General features: G+C 39.2%; 1 protein-coding gene across 6 annotated transcripts in view; it reads left to right on the top strand.

Moving 5' to 3' along the window:
• LOC135085423 (alpha-1,6-mannosyl-glycoprotein 2-beta-N-acetylglucosaminyltransferase-like) overlaps nt 1-17,523 on the top strand; it is a 63,538-nt gene that overhangs the window by 4,623 nt on the left and 41,392 nt on the right. For 3 of the 6 annotated variants that reach the window (XM_063980218.1, XM_063980217.1, XM_063980221.1), the window contains exons 2-3: nt 15,125-15,368; nt 16,362-16,421. In XM_063980218.1, coding sequence (XP_063836288.1) covers nt 15,254-15,368; nt 16,362-16,421 — 175 coding nt within the window. In that variant the 5' untranslated portion in view covers nt 15,125-15,253. The remainder of the gene's footprint in view (nt 1-15,124; nt 15,369-16,361; nt 16,422-17,523) is intronic. The other 3 variants (XM_063980220.1, XM_063980219.1, XM_063980222.1) reach the window with 1 other exon arrangement.

The following is a 17,523-nucleotide window of genomic DNA, read 5'->3' as shown; positions in this document are numbered from 1 at the left end:
TCAGCTTGCTAATCCGTCGGGCTATGTCAGCGACTAACAATAAGAAACATTGATTATACTGGACTAAGACAGGGTTTCGTAACCTTTTTTTGTACACGGATCCTTAATTTATTTATCAATACAGGAAACTGTTTACTTACTTAATATTCTTTCGTAAGATTAGTTTGGAGGAATTGAATAATCAATTTACTTTATTTAAATTAACTATTAGATAGCAGAGTGAAGGTGAAGTATTAGAATTAAATTAAATTGAAGATGAAAGTGCATTAGCAAACGTTGTTTAAATAATATAATTATTTTTCTTATTGATTTTTGATGACTAATGTTGATTAAAGTTTAAATCATTTCAGTTACCATTGAGTTCTCCGTTATCTTCTTTAGCAAATGATAAGAAATCGTTTGTTTTATCAACATAATAAGATAACTTATTTCCATTGAGTTATAATGTATGTTCTACTGTGGTTCTACGTAGTAATATAACTTCAATGCTTATTTCAGCGTATTGCATAGCGATTAGCGTGATCTATCATTTTGCCCGCGACATCTTAGGCATGAAAATGTTTGAATAATATAATAATAATACGTTTATTTCAGACCATTATGATCCATATAGAGTTGTGTTAGTAACAATATTCTTAAAATCTAGGTTAGTAGTAAACTAGAATAATATTTCCCGTTTTTGCAACATTTTTCTTTACTGCTCCATCCCTATTGGCTGTTGGTTGGGCTTGGGTGATGTTTTTATGATATTAGTATAATTACGTTATATCGCTGATGATGATGATTTATACATCGTCATCATCAGCGATATAACGTCCACTGCTGAACATAGGCCTCCCCCAATCCCATATTGACCGGCTTGTAGCGGCCTGCATCCAGAGCGCCTTCTTGCTACCTTTATGAGGTCGTCCGTCTGTCCAGTTTTTATTGTTTTAAAATATGAATATTTTGGGCCTAAAATCATAGTTTCATGTTCTTCTTGTCGTGTCGACAACAAACCTACACAGTGTCAGCCCAAAACTCCGCCACAAGAGTGGCGTTGTCAGTAGCCTTCATTAAATCTTCCTGCGTGCAGTTGTTTGGGCACGCAGGGCACGACATCATGTGCTTCGTCGACTGGAGAACAAAACCACCGAAGTTTAGTAATAAACCAGTTTTATGGAAAAAATGCCCTTGTTATTTCAGTATTAAAACGTTCTTGATAAAGAGTTCAGGCATGCGAACTCATGCGCAGTTTGTGTAAATTAAAATATTAATTAATTAACAAGACGGAAAATAGGTACAGGTAAATTAAATGTATTAATTAATAAATAACAAGCGCGAAAACACGTGAAATACCTACTTGGTGTTGGTTACGAAACTTGATAGCGATTGTAGAACTTAGTAGTTATAGATCGTTTCATCCACGAAGACGCGCCCCACCATTCTTCCGCTAATGTTTGAGTGTTATCGGTACACGCTGAATTATCCATGAGTGTACACGCACACTACAGTAATGCCGCTCGGATTGCTCGGATCAAACTTCCCGCACCCCGCGCGACCGAGACCAACTCTTCGTGGATGACACGGTCTAAAGCCTGGTCCGTGAGCACGTAGAATCCCGTCCATTGACCCCAAGCTACCCATCCTTATCGCTCGCGCGTAATTATATTGCTGTCGCTACTGTGCGACACGCGCCCGCAGTGAGTGTGCGAGCGCGACAGCAACATAATTACGTGCGAGCGACAAGGATAGGCAGCTTGGGGTCATTGGACGGGATTCTACGTGCTCACGGACCAGGCTTTATACGGGACTATTCTTACTCTCGTTCCCATCGCTGCAACTCCTGTGTAGCCAGGATCTACAGTTTGACCGCCACCCAACCAGTGCAGGCCAAGTTTGTCCCGGGGGAAAGTTTAACTGTCATTGGACTCTCAACGAAATTAATCAGAAGAACATAGGACTGTAGGCCTGGGATGCGCGCCTTATTGATTCTACGCGATAAGTCCGTACATTTGTCGTCTAAAATCATCGAAAAATATTTTATCACGCCGCGCATCCTAGCCCGGTTGATGATGTTTAAAAGCTCATAAAACTCATTTAGTTATGCAAGTAAGCTTTTAAAAAGCACTTTTACACGTCCCAGTACATATTAATCCTACCACTGCTTCAGGACAATAAATGGGCCAGTGCTGAGAAGAAGCAGCGCAAAAAACTCAGTCAATTTTTAAAGTATTAACTATAAAAAATTGTTCAAATTCTAGTCATAACAGTCTTTGTCATGTATTTTCAAGGCGAGAGTGAATAGGCACTTACAGGGCAGATATGTACCATCCTAGACCGCATCCCACTTAACATCAGGTGCGATTGTGGTCAAATACCTGCCTTGTTATGCATAAAAAAAAAAAAAAAAAAAAAAAAATGTCGCTTACGACAAAAGCATCCAATATCAATGGCGTTCATGAATACACTAATTAGGGCCATTGTTCTCAATTAGTTTCAGCTTCAGAATTGGCCAATCGGCTCCAAACACATCGAGACCTTGCGAACAATTTCACATTTGAATATTGTTCAGTAAAAACATTTGTATTAACTCCAGCTGTATTATGAAAGAACGTTCGGTCAAAGAATCGATATTATAATCACGAAATATCAGAAACTATAACAACCTACAAACTTAAAGGTAAGTAGGTTCCTTATAGGGTGTAAACATCCGTTAAGAATCGAGGGGGCAACTGCCCTCCCCAGCCCCCTTGAAAATCGTACGTCCCTACCTTAGACAGATAGAAATAGAATATGTTTCGTTCTTAAATGTCCAAAAGCAGGAACCCTGCCAAAACAGGTCAATTTATCCACACCATCTGGGTCAAACAGCAGACCCCCTCAAGATTGACAAATGCTTCTTTACACCATATTAATTATTTTCAGTTCTTTAATTGCTGTTGCTTTAGTCTGCATGCATGTTGTTTGCATTTAACAACTGTCATTTTTGTAAGTTATTTCTGTGAACGCTACAATGTAACCTCGTTGGTGATTAAATAAATAAATAAATAGTGACTGAGATTCTTGCGCTGCTTCTTCTCAGCACTGGCCTATTTATTGCCCCGAAGTAGTGGTAGGGTTAATACTAGGACGTGTTAAAGTGCTTTTTAAAAGCACAGTAGATAAATCAAACCAGTACGGAAGCTTCATACAAACGCTCGAAATCAGACTCACGCACACAGACGCACGCTTTACACGAGCTCTAAGCGAACCTCGCAGTCCATCCGTCGCGAGTGTCGCGCGCGTTGTGTTTTTAATAATAATTTTATTGCATGCACTGTCCGCTGTATTTTTAAAAACATGCCACGAGTGTATTGCGTAGTATACGGCTGCTTGAACTCGGTATCTTCAAAACCAGAACTTTCATTTTTTAAACTTCGTAATAAATCTGAATTGTAAAAATTATTAAATATTACTTTTTAAATAAAGTGCTTACATCTGATTTAGTAATAGTTCTTTTTAAATTACGTACCTACTTAATTACGCTTTTTAACAATTTGTGTGTTCTATTTGATAAAGTAATTTGCTCCGCGCGCTTTTGTACTAAGTGATGAACTGTATTTAAAATGAGGTAATAGCTATGTGAAAGCTATTATCCGGTATTTTATTTATGAGAATAGAATATCTTCTACCGGCCTCTAATAGTACTTAATCAATTTATTCGATTATGTATTCGATTTTTATAGAACATAATTAACGTTTTATTTTTTTGTTAACTACTTAGTCAATTAATTTATTCCATTAGGTATTTGATAATTAAAAAACCTAAATAAACGTTTTAATAAATAGCTAAGTAAGTCAGAACCTTATTAATTTTATAAAGATTAAGAGTGCCAACCCTAACACTCAGTCGAAGTGTAGGTATTTAACTCGCCGAAAGGGCTAAGTTTCCGTACTGCTTTAGCTCATATATCTACTGTGTTAAAAGTCTATTTGCAAAATAAATGAGTTTATGAGTTTTTCAATGCCAAAGGTCAGAAGCTAAGTGCGCCCATGCCTAGCGCATTTATGTCTCCAAAACTAAGCAAGGTCAAACAAACAATAACTTGCTTAGTGATGCTCTGATACGGACGAAAAGGTCACGAAAGTAGGCAGAAAGGTCACCTGCAGACCGGAAAAGTGGGTGAAAAAATATCACCTTATTTCGTGCCCGCGACTTCGTATGCGTGAAAATAGTTGTTACTTTAATCCGGTTTTTGCAACATTTCTCGCCGATTTTTCTGACTGTGAAGAGACTGCTCAATTTAGGCGGTCTTATCGCTATGGAGATCTAGTCCAGACAATTTAGGGAGAGGACAGTTGTTACGAATTACGATGTGTCTGTCCGTTTGCCTAAACTAATTGAGATATTATAAGTATTTAAGGTCATAAAATGCTATTTATGTACCTAGGTATGTAGGTAGGTAGTAGGTAGCAGGCCTGTTCATCTCCGCGAGTTTACATCGAAAACAAAACACGCACGATGGCTAGAGATGTGCCGCTGAGAAAGTTCTCGTTCCCGGCAATATTCCCAGTGAGAATATTCTCGAGAACCGAGAACGCTCCCGGGAATATTCTCAGTGTTCTCGAGAGAATGCATTTAGTTTTAATTTTAATTTTGTTGTTTATATGTGATATTATCTGTAATGTTTCAATGTTTTATTAACTGGGCGTTAAGACTAGTCGTTATAAACAAGGCATGAAACGTGTGAGTGAGATATTGCTGTCTTGCTCACTCTTTTCGTGGCGAACGCGTACCGCGGCTTTAGGACTCTGCTACGGTATTTGAACATCAGTGTGCCTCTGAGTTTTAAGGCCCTTGCCACCCTGGCGGATTGCAAGCGGATTCAAAGTGGATTTAAAGCGGAGTGGCGACGCGACGGAGAAGCCGCGTGAAAATATCGTAAAGCTTCCCAAAGGCTGCCCAGTCGAGCTGGATTCGATGATTGACTTATTTTTCGAAGTTGGACCTACCTAACTGGACTGTTTGTCCCAGGTATACATTATTGTCAACAACCTCGAGTGTAGAGTCTCCAACTTATAAAGGAGTGGGTGCAACACGGTTTTTAGACATGATTTTTAAATCTTGTCCATGTTCATTTTGAGACCCACTTGTTGAGAGACTCTGTTGAGGCCATCGAGCATTGTGCCTAGATCTTCCACGATGTCAGCCATGACTACGATATCGTCTGATGTCTGGGTGATGTACTCGCCCTTGATATTTATGCTGAATCCGCTCCAGCCCAGAAGCTTGAAAACATCTTCCAGGGCGGTGGTGATGACGTCTCCCTGTCTCACCCCTCGCTGCAACTGGATAGGTTTCGGGTCCTGATCTTAAAACGGACTGTCACTGTGGCCTGTTTGTACAAGCCTTTCAATTCTTTAATGTATCAATAGTCAATTTGGCACAGTTGAAGAGACTGAAGCACTGCCCATGTTTCAAACGAATCGAAGGCTTTCTCATAGTTCACAAACGCAAAGTGTATGATTATACTCTTTGATCTTCCGTATAATCTGCCGTTGCGTATATTATTATGGTATATTATGGTAGTTACTAAAGCCTTTTCGGAAACTGGCTTGTTCGGGGGGCTGAAAGTTGTCGAGCCTGCTAGCGTGACAATTCGTAATGACTATCGAAAACAGCTTGTAGACATGGCTCAGAAGCGAAATGGGTCTATAATTCTTCAACAAGGTTTTGTCACCTTTTTTGAAGAGGAGTATTACCATTCTTTTAAGTGTCGGATCAATCTAGCTAGCACTTATTTTCTATAAAAATGTGTCAAATGATCCGTCAGACAGGCTATCCACAACTTATCCAGAAGTGGCGAAACAGGCCCTTACTAAGCGATTGTGAAATATGCCCTTAATGTCAAATAAGAATAGTTTAAAAAACTAATAACACGCTTATAATTACTAACAGCACTAAAAAGCCAAAAATCATCAGGACCCTGGACATCATCTAGCATTAAAGTGCTCGAAAAGACAAATCCAACAAACCCAAACTCGATGAGTTTACGCCATTTCGTTTAGGAATTCCTATGGCTACCTCCTAACTCCATCATTAGGACCCTGAACATTATCTAGCACTTACAGATCTCGAAAAGACATCCAATGAACCCAAACTCGATGTGATTCCGCCGTTTCGTTTAGGAGTTCTTTTGGCCACCTTCCAGTCCCATCATCAGACCAGCTGGTACCACAATATTGTATTGTCATTTCTAATCTACATATAATTGCCAAGTTTCATGATGATACAATACTTAGAAGTGCGTGTAATTCAGATTCTAAGATTCCATTACATAGTTATTTACACACAGGACGACCTAATAAGAGCGTGTTAAAAACGAAAAAATGGACAGTTACATTATTTAATTACGTGTAAAAAGAAATTTCCGTCATCTTACATATCATTAAAACGACATTTCACGACGAAAAAAATAAAATATAATAAAGGTGCAGTTGCCAAGAATATTGCCGAGAAAGTTCCCGAGAATATTCTCGGGAACACTGAGAATATAGCCTTTCACTACAAATAGAGTGTATTGTTTAATATACACTTATCTGTTGACTTAATTTAATACTATTTTACTTAAGAAAGTTTGTTTATTTCCATTTGATAAACATGATTCTCAACCTTTCTCACTTAGGAGAACGCTCCCGGGAACGCTCCCGAGAATATTCTCAGTTGAGAGAGCGTTCTCGGGAACGGCACATCAATAACGATGGCCCACCTACAGGATACTATTCGACAAGGCCTCACATACGAGCGAACATTGACTCACGCACGCGTATTCTTGTGTATGATGGAAGAAAATAAAGAAAATGATGTACTAAATACTGTGCAGTATTTAACTGCCTAAATAATAATAAAAACACAGAATGTACTTTTTTAAGTTGCCTCAAGACACTGAGAGGTAAATAAGTAGTTAATATTATTCATGATAATTCATGCTAAATAATGTATTTCGTCCGCCATTTTCCGCAGTTTGGCACCTCACGTCACATCATTTTACCGAAGTCAGCCCTATAGCTTCGGCGCAGTGCCGATCACTGACGTTTGTCAACAAAATGGTGCTTGACTCTTGAGACAGGCCATATTGTTAATGACATTGAGCATACATTTTTTTAAATACCTTCGCGAAGTAAAACTTCTGTACGTAGTACTTATTATTATTCTGTGGTAGTAGTACTATTCCAGTAAATAGGCTAGCTAGTTCACATACTTGTGTGAAGAATACACAACCGAAATGCATAATGCAAATATCCACTAGTGATGTTACTTATCTTAAGTGATCTATCGAGTCATCGATACGATTATACTAAGCCTATAATAAATGTACTTCAAGATAAGATGTACTCTCGTGACTCATTGATTCCGGGTTTAATTATCAGGTGAGAAACAGTTAAATAACTCTTGGTTCTAATAAACCATGTCAGACACAATATAAAGTTCAGGATTTACATATTTTTTTATGTTTACGTTATACTTTTCTAAATTTTCTCTTGATTAGAATAGAACCTTTCTGGGACTTTAAAGAACATTTGAAATTAAAATTACCTTAATAAATTATAGTCATATTGGTACAGATCCGATTTCCGTCATCCGATTTTTCTAGCTAGTTTTCTAGATCCGTATTTAAACCATTTTGGCTTGACAGTTTCGGATCAGATGTAGTGCGAAACCGTTTTAAGTGATTAGGTTATAAACCGGTGTTAGGCCTATAGATTTATCAACAAAACTGCAGCATATCGATAGTCAGCGCAACACTACTTCAAGGACCATTGATGCCCCCAATCCAAAGGTGCGCTCGCGCATTGCAGCGTTAGCAGCTTGCTCAACCTTACTAACCAATTTAGAAGCGTCTTATGTCACATTTAATTATGGACTGTCCATCATAACAGTTCATACTAATATTATTAAGACACACATATTAACTACATACTTCTAGCCGTTTTGGTTGAACGCGCTAATCTCAGGAACTACTGGTCCGATTTTAAATATAATTTATGTGTTGGATAGTCCATCTATCGAGGAAGGCTATGTATAGATAGGCTATATGCCATCACGCTAAGACTAGAATAGCAGCAGAGCATCAACGAAAAATGTTGAAAACGGGAAAACAATGTTTAAATTAAATAACATAAAAGCATTAAAAGATAGATTGACCACGCATAGCTACATTCCATATTTTACTGGATGATAAACCACGTCACATTGTTTTGAAACAATGGGAAATACATGACGTGATTTACATTTATATTTAATCGTCCGGTCATTTATTCAGTACTTAGGCAGTTTCCAGGGCGCTTATACATGTCCCTAATATAGCTTGCCCTAATACCACTTCGAAACTTGACCTTCACCTTTTGGGTTATCAGCGGTCAAGCTGTTGATCCTGGCTACACAGGAGTTGCAGCGGTGCCGCGGTGGAAATGAGAGGTGGAAATCGTTCATTTGCCGGAACCATACGGTCAAGTTAAGACGACATGTTGGTTAACGTAGGTACATAATCATCATCATCATCAGGACATATTATTGTTATAATCTTCACTAAAAGAGCACGACCATCTCTAATTTTCCAGATGCAAATGGGTTGTAATTTACATAAAATGACATTGAAACAAACCTATTCGTATTTTGACAAAATATTTACATTTTCTTACATTTTTAATGCAAATTTTTACTGTGTCCTCAACAGTGATTGACGGTTGTCTTAAGAAGCGTTTAACATGAAGAATTTATACCTTTTGAACAGAGTTTAAAGACACAATAATGATATCAAAACAAACCAAACTATTTAACATTTTAGGGTTCCGTATTTACTAACAAACTATTAAGATCTAACTGCATTTAATTTACTTTAAAATATACCCAAAAAGCTTTTTTTTTATCCACAACGAGGAAGCTCTAAGTCTGTATCTCACTCACCTAATGGTAAGTGACGATCAGGCCGAAAGTGGAAGCGAGCTTCACCCGGAATCCTCAACCGCTGGCTATCTTACCTCTTACTGCCGGAACACAACAAGGCTGTTAACATTGTTGTTATGGCGACAGACTTAGGTAAGATGGTGGTAGCTAGCCAGGCGGACTTAGAACAAGCCCTACCACCAACCAAACCGAACAGAAAAATTTGCCCCCACTAGGAATCGAACCCGGGACCTCTGCGTCTGAAGCAGGTGGTCTTACCACTAGACCACAGAGGCGGTAAAACTACGGTCTTCTTCGTATTATAGTACAACTCGCACTTGACCGTTTAAAATGGCGGTATGCAAATTTTTACTGTTGTCTTGTTAGTGATGCACGTACCGTGTTTACAAGAGTACAGACTACAGCATGATAATGTGACATCTTTATGGAGTTGCAATAGGGTCTATTTTCCAACAGAAATATGTATCTTTGTGCTGTAAATGTACGATGCATTGTCTTCGCATTTTTGAAGGTTACGTGAGAATACTGTTAATGGTTGTTAATTCCTTTTAAAGTTTGTTTTACCACAGAAAAAAAGGTTAAGTTTACTTTTTCTACTAAATACCTACTTGCCTAATCTTCCGGCTCGTGGTCGTCACTCGAGAACTTTTCTGCCCCAGCGGCCATCAGCTCTGTGAGCTATGTGCCCCGCCCACTGCCACTTGATTTTAGCGATTCTGCGGCCTATGTAGTGTGGGCAGGCCTCCCACTAGGTGGACCGACGACCACTAGGCCAGGAGGCTGGTAAAGTCGCGGGAGGTGCCTGGATGCGGGCAGCGCAGGACCGGTCCTTGTGGAAATCCTTGGGGCAGGCCTTTGACCAGCAGTGGACATAATTCGGCTGAAACGACGACTTGCCTGATGCTAGCTTTTTTGCTTGCATCTCATCTGATGAAGACAGAAGCGAGCTTCACCCGGAATCCTCAACCACAGAGAAACTGGCTATCTTACCTCCAACTGCCGAAACAACAATGCTGTTAACATTGTTGTTGTGGTGACTTATAGTAAAATGGTGGTAGCTAGTCAGGTGGACAAAAACCAAACTCCAGCCGTACCAGTACCGACCCCACTGGGAATCGAACCCAGGATATCTAGGTCTGAAATAGGTGATCTTGCCACTAGACCACAAAATCAAAATCTTTTTTTTTTAAAGTGGTAGCCCTTAAGGGGCACTTTACATGTCTCCTTATCTTTTGGGCCACAGAGGCGGTTAAGGCGTTTTAAATGTATAGAGTCTAAAGACATCCACTGCTAGAGTTAGAATAGAATATCCCCACTGTTCGTGTGGATGTCGTAAACGACTAAGGGACAAATATCCGAACATCAAGCCTCCCCAACCCGTCTGGCCAGCGTGGAGAGTGTAGGACAAATCCTCCATTTGCCTCCGGTAAATCGAAGAAGATTTTCTTCCTCAGTGGAGATTAAATGTCCTTATAATGGAACCTATTAAGAATAAATGAACGTAACGAATTTAATAAGCATTAAATGGGGCTTCGTGATAAACTTATCAGAATTGTGATGGTTTTTACAGCATTTGAAACGTTTATGGTGCTTTACAGCTCTTAGCTCGCTGATAACATTTTATTGTCTGTTTTATTTGTAGATAAAGCCATGGATATATGGAAACTAGCTGCTGCCCGCGACTTCGTACGCGTGACTCGACTTTACTTAAGGTCCTATGTTCCCTAGATGGGGCAGAGGGCGTCCACAACAGTCCTCCATCGCGTTCGATCTTGAGCTTCGCGTTTGATCTCGCTTCAAATCTTGCCGATCTTCTTCGCCTCGTCTGCTACAGTGCGCCGCCAAGTTTGCTTAGAGCGACCACGTTTGCGTTTTCCTTGGGGGTTGCAATTCAGAGCCTGCTTGGGGATGTGATCGGGATCCCTTCGGAGAGTGTGGCCGATCCAGTTCCACTTGCGGCGCTTGATCAGCTGGTCGATCGGTATTTCGTGGCAGCTTCGTACGCGTGGTCCCCGTTTTATCCTCTTAGGGGTGGAGTTTCGTAAAATCCGTTTACATCCTAAGGAACCTACTAAAATTATAAGTATGTTATTATTATTATTATTGGTTTTTTGGGCCTTTATTTGCGCCAACTCGACCAGCCCCCCTAGACAAAACGCACTTTTTGATCGAATCGAAAATCGAATCCGTCAAAACTCCATACAAAAAAGGGACTTTTTGACCACTTTGCGACTGGTTTGCGATTATAATTTGCACTTTGTCTAGACCCACAGGTTTGATCTATTGTGGCAGCCCTTGTCTTTAAAGTTCACTGCTTAGTCCCGTTGAGTCTATAAATTTCCAGATTCTTTGGAGCGTGATATCTGCTATCTCATAAGTATGTTTGTAGGTGTTATAGTTTCAGAAATTTCGTGAATAATCCGGTTAGGTATTTCGCTAGAAGAATAGATTACCCTAATGGTACCCATTGTGTGATTAAACCAATAACGAAGGTGAATGAAATACAGTTAATTACACAATACCCATATGACACAATGGGACGATAGTGAACAATAACTGTCCATTATTATTGTTAGGGAGCCCCCATGCTACTTCAGGTCATCGGACGCTAGATAGAGATGATAAAAGTAAAATAATCCCATCAACATCATTTTTGTAATAATGTTACCAAATAATATTAGATCTCATATAGGGTAAACCGACAGTCATTGGACGATGCCAGTCATTGGACAAAACAACCCTTGGATTTTCTTAAAATGAATATTCCTTCAAATACAATGAATATTCTTTCAAAAAAACGCCCTTTTATCTCCATCAGTCGGAATCTCTCAGTTGTTGAAATAGAAATGCTATTTTTAATTCGGTAAATAACTGTCCAATAACTTTCTTAAGTATCCAATGACTGGCAAGTGGCAGTTTACGATCTAAGCTTGTAAAGATGTGCGAGGATGCGTAGCGAGGGATGTGTTTGTAAAGAACCAATAGAATCGCTTCATCTACCGAGGCGAGGTAAATGAAGCGATTCTATTGGTTCTTTTCAAACACATCCCATCCCTCGCTACGCATCCTCGCACATCTCTGGTGGAAACGCAGCCTGACTACATCTTCAAGCCTTGTCATATACATAGTCATCTAATATCACAAACCATACCATAGTCAGAATATGATTCGACCCCACTTGGCGCAAGGGCAAGTCAAGGGACTGTCAAGGACAGGATTTAAAAAAAAATTATAAAACAAAAAAAAATATGTCAGACTAGAACAAACGCAATACGGTTTTTTCATTTTTGCTCTCTTCGTATTATAACGAACTAGCTTTCCGCCCGCGGCTTCGCCCGCGTCTGAATTTTGTGTCACAGAAAAACATTATCGCGGCGTCCCTGTTTCAAAAACCAGGATATAAACTATCCTATGTCCTTTCCCGGGACTCAAACTATTTCTATGCCTTTCAACAAAATCGGTTCAGTGGTTTAGGCGTGAAAGCAAGACAGACAGACAGAGTTACTTACGCATTTATAATATTAGTATAGATTATGAAGATCCTTGTGAGATCTAGTCGTTTTGGAAAAGGTAGCGGATTTTGAGTATCAAGAAGCTTTTTCTTGTCTGTCTACACTACAGGAGCACGACCCTGTCTAATCTACCAGAGGCAAATGGAGTATTTGTCCTACACTCCCCGCTCTGGCCAGACGGGTTGGGGAGGCCTGATGTTCTCATATGTCGCTTACGACATCCACGGGATTTTAAGTGTGTGATGGTCCTATTCAACTCTGCTTAAATTATACATCTGCATTAATTTCTATTTATTTTATACAAACTAGTTAACAAAAGTGACTGAGTTTCTTCCGCCATTTCTAGCACCAGCCCATATGTTGTCCCGAAGTGGTGGTAGGGCAAGCTATATTTGGGACGTGTAAAAATGCTCTGAAAAGGGCCCATACTAATAAATAATTTGAATTGCACAGAAAAACAGCTACTTTTCAAATAGGTATTATGTCTGAAAAGTTGTAAACTTTTATACTGACTCATTCTTACATTTTCTGTTTGTTTGAAATCCAACATTCCTTTGCCCATTGATTTCCTTTAGCAAGCATCCCAAGTATTTTACTGTTTCATAATATTCTTCTATCCTGTAGAATTGTAGATAAACTGTTTTGTTTTATTTTATCTTTCTATTTATTAGTGTGTTCAGCCATTTACTAGCTGTGCCCGCGACTTCGTACGCGTGAAAATAGTTTGAATAATATTTCCCGTTTTTGCAACATTAACAACAACTGCGGCCGTATTCACAAACGATGCTTGCTTAAGTGAAGCAGCAAATCGAACGCACAGCGTTGAATAGAGCTCTGTGCGTCCACGCGCACTGTGAGACCTCATAGTTATGTTTGTGAATACGGTAGTGAGATTAGCCCGTAAACAAACAAACTCTTCAGCTTTTTATTATTAGTATAGTAGATATTTGCTACTTTGCAACAAAATTGTAGGTGGTCTCTGAATGGATAAAAATTTCAATGATCATTTACCCATAATCCCAATTTACTCCAAATGCTATAATTTATCGGATAATTACGATAGTGATGGACACGGACACGGAAGTGCCAGGTACATCACTGTCCAAATTCCGATCCGTATCCGTGGATTCGGTTTTAGTTGTATTATGAAAAAACTCTGTTTCTCACTGTTGTATTAAAACTAAAATCTAAATGTGGAGAATACCTATAAATATCTTGATATAGTTATTATAACAATTACCGTGTCCGTTGGTCCCATAGAGGAGGAAGAAGCAGGAATACCCTCGCTACGCTAATGTTTCGTATCTTTTTCTGTATCCGCGGATATTTCGTTTCGACACATCACTAAACATAGTGCATGCCCAGTCAATGATACGAAAAGGTAATGTGCCGTAATTTTAGTCGGAATTGGCTTAATTGGACCTGTCTGGCGTACAGAGGATTGTTATACAGTAGGCTCACTACATATCTTTAATTCTATCTATAGCAAACAGCCTTTGGTTACATAGTAGATTCTTTATAAACATAGTTTATACTATGAAAACAAGACTTGTTTCATCATCATCATCATTTCAGCCACCTCTGCTGAACATAGGCCTCTCCCAATGATTTCCACATCGCCCGGCTGGCAGCGACCTGCATCCAGCGCCTTCCTGCTGTCTTCCTGCTAACTTAGCTACCCTATGGTGGATAGTGGCGTGGGAGGCTTATGCCAAATCCTCCATTAGCCTCTGGTATATTAGAGAGTGACTGACATAGCCCGCAGAATCGCTAAAATCAAGTGGCAGTGGGCGGGGCACATAGCTCGAAGAGCTGATGGCCGCTGGGGCAGGAAAGTTCTTGAGTGGCGACCGCGAGCCGGAAGACGTAGCGTGGGCAGGCCTCCCACTAGGTGGACCGACGATCTGGTGAAGGTCGCGGGAGGTGCCTGGATGCGGGGCTACTGTTTAAACCCGTTGTACTGAATAAATGACATCGAAATGAGTTAAAAAGAGCTCGTTGTTACAATTACACTGGTTTCCGTCAAATACAAAATTATAGTGTTTTCAATTGTTAACAACACAAATAAGTGAATTTGTATCCAATTTATGGTGTGTTACCCCATCAAAATATTATCTCCTTTCAAAAATCTAATAATGCAAAAAATAGCTCTATCTGGTGTAAATTCCTTCGTCACCGTGGGCCACGGCATATGCTGAGTGGGGTCCCGTTGCAGTGGACATCTTGTTGGTGAATGGGTGGCACTGCTCAGTTTACTCTTGTTTTTATTTTTTCTTCTTCCATTATTATGTGCCACTGTCATGTCTATGTAATTGCCTGTATTTGTGTGATGTCCATTGTAATAAATGTATCTTTCTTTCTAAATATGCCCGATATTTTCAATTTCAAACTTGTCAAAAATGTAAACAAACTTCGTGTGTACATCATTATAATTTTAGCCACAGGTTGTCCGGATGTCCTGTCTGCTGAACATAGGCCTCCCCCAATGATTTCCTGATTGGCCGGTTGGTAGCCGTTTCCATCCTGCTTCCTGCAACCTTTATGAGGTCATCTGTCCACCTTGCCGTCCATTTGCCCGAAAAATAGAAAGAGTCGATTTTCTGCAGTCGAGAATAAAATAATGCTATGAGGATGATGACGATAAAGGACAAAATATAAATAGCACTAATTTCTCTTGTTACAGATCAATGAACGCGCTAACCCCCAACGCAACTCCAAATATGGTCACGAAATGAAGCAACGCCATCTACCATATGGAAAGTGAAACTACCACCGCCATCTGGCGGACGATGTGTGGAACCAACTGCTAACGATGCCCAGGCTAAAGTATGCCTCTGTGCTCAGGGTTTTCGTCATTCTGGGCCTGTTTTGTCTATGGGTGCAGATTATGCTCTCTGCCTCGAATGGGAGCATGTACAGAGAGTCAGGTATGTTTTTTTTTATTTCGTTTTTTTATTTTTTTTTATTTTTTAAGCCTGTCTAGACAAGTTGCAAATCCCTTTTCTCCGGGGGCTTTTTTTTCTTTATGCGCAAATTGTCAAGCGGTCGCAATCTGCCAAATTCGCAAATTGCCAAATTCGCAAAATGTCAAATGCGCAAATTGTCAAATTCGCAAAATGTCAAGTTTTAATTAAAAATGTATTTATATTGCGGTTTTATGGTTTCATATTTAAAAAAAACCTTAAAATTTTAATGATTAAAAGTTCTGCCAATTAATTACTTGACTTTAATTATTAAACCTAAACAACTGGACATTTTTAAAACTTGACATTTTGCGAATTTGGCAGATTGCGACCGCATGACAATTTGCGCATAAAGGGTTTTTTTAACTAACGGGATTTCATTTTGCCACTTGTCTAGGGGGGAATGATGGTAGTGACGTCTTTTGATAATTAGAGAATAAACTGATTGTTGTTTTTAAGATCCCAGTTAGGCAATTTTTATTTTAAAAAAGATAACCTTATAACCTTTAATCTTAGAGTCGCGCAGAAGATTTGTCGATTTTTATGTATTTATTGTAAAAAATAGGAAGTTTACATTCTTGAACTGTGTATTCCTCGTCAATAATAAACCATAGAAATATTTTCAATTGAAAGAATCCCAGATGGTCCAATAACCTTTTTTAATAGAATACAGTTTTTTTAACCGAAATAATTGAAAAGTAGAAACAGAATTGCGTTATTTATTTGTAGGATCACTTATTTGCACTCTGAATCAGTATCTTATTGTTTATTGTTTTTTTTTACATAAAAAAGAAATAATTACTATTAGTTTTTATAATTACCATAAGAACGCATCGACAAATCTTTTGCGTTTGAGCAATATAACACTAGATAAAAAATAACCCATTAAACCCCAGAATAATGGGTCAATAATAAAAAATAAAACATTTTAACCTGCCCCCCATAACCTTTTTTCAGATATAAATATCACTAACCCTGGACAGGACCTTCTAAAACTAGACACTGTACCGTTGGAAGGTTTTTCTTTTATTTTCTTTATGTGTTTTTTGTTTATTTCACCTCCATCTATATGTTTTAAAGTCCGGTATCCTTATCGCTCGCGCGTAATTATATTGCTCTCGCGACTGTGCGACGGGCGCCCGCAGTGAGTGTGCGAGCGCGACAGCAATATAATTACGCGCGACCGATAAAGATGGGTAGCTTGGGGTCCTTGTACGAAATTCTATCTGCTCGGCGACCGGACTTTATCAATCTTTTTTTATGTCGTGCTATATGTTGTATCTTATTTTTATTCTTCTTATCTGTACAGTCAGCGTCAAAATTAAATAGTGACACCCAAAGCAGCCAAAGTTCGCAACAAGTCTCTGTCACAGTTGGAAGGTTGTGTTTTCAACTTTTTGGCCACTTTGGGTGTCACGAACTACATATTTGACCCTGACTGTAGTATTCTAACTACTTCACTCTATTTTTCCACTTTGTTAACTATTATGTTCATGTTTGGTAACAAATTATTGTTATACAACGAAACGAATCGCTTTCGTCTTCGTGTTCACTGTCTAGAACGTTTTCGATACGCTTGATTGGCGAATCGAATAGCCATCTACACTAATAAGAAAGTAATTTTGTCTGTTACATTATCACGGCTAAAATATATTGCCCATCTGCTTCGAGACCTAGAGTGAATTTTCCAGTGGCCCACTTTTAGCTTGGTCCACCACGGGCCAAGTCGCTGTTTGGCGTTTTATGAGTTTTACTATGTAGGCAGAAATACCGACTTGCTTTCATCTCATTCACCATTCTGTGCTAACATAATCTTTGTATACCTTTTTCTTTCTCTCTTGCTGGGTTGGAAACATAAAGTTAATAAATACGCGGAATAAAGCAACAAAGAACTGAGCGAGCGAGATGTTACTAGCAGCAACACTGTGATAAAAAGAGATGCGTGATGCCGTCGCCGTCACGTCAAACAGAACCGTTTTTTGCAACTATTTGACAGTTCAGCGGCACTTAGTGGCACGCTGAAAATTTGAACTGAGATATTTTCAGATTTTACGTGAGTGAGATCTTGGATGTTTATGAGAAATAGTGCTCCAGAAACGTGGTGAATGGTTCAGTGATT

This window comes from Ostrinia nubilalis, chromosome 28 (assembly GCF_963855985.1).
Source record: "Ostrinia nubilalis chromosome 28, ilOstNubi1.1, whole genome shotgun sequence".
Taxonomy (NCBI): domain Eukaryota; kingdom Metazoa; phylum Arthropoda; class Insecta; order Lepidoptera; family Crambidae; genus Ostrinia; species Ostrinia nubilalis.
The sequence above is the reverse complement of the archived record's forward strand: the minus strand, read 5'-3'. Positions and strand labels throughout refer to the sequence as shown.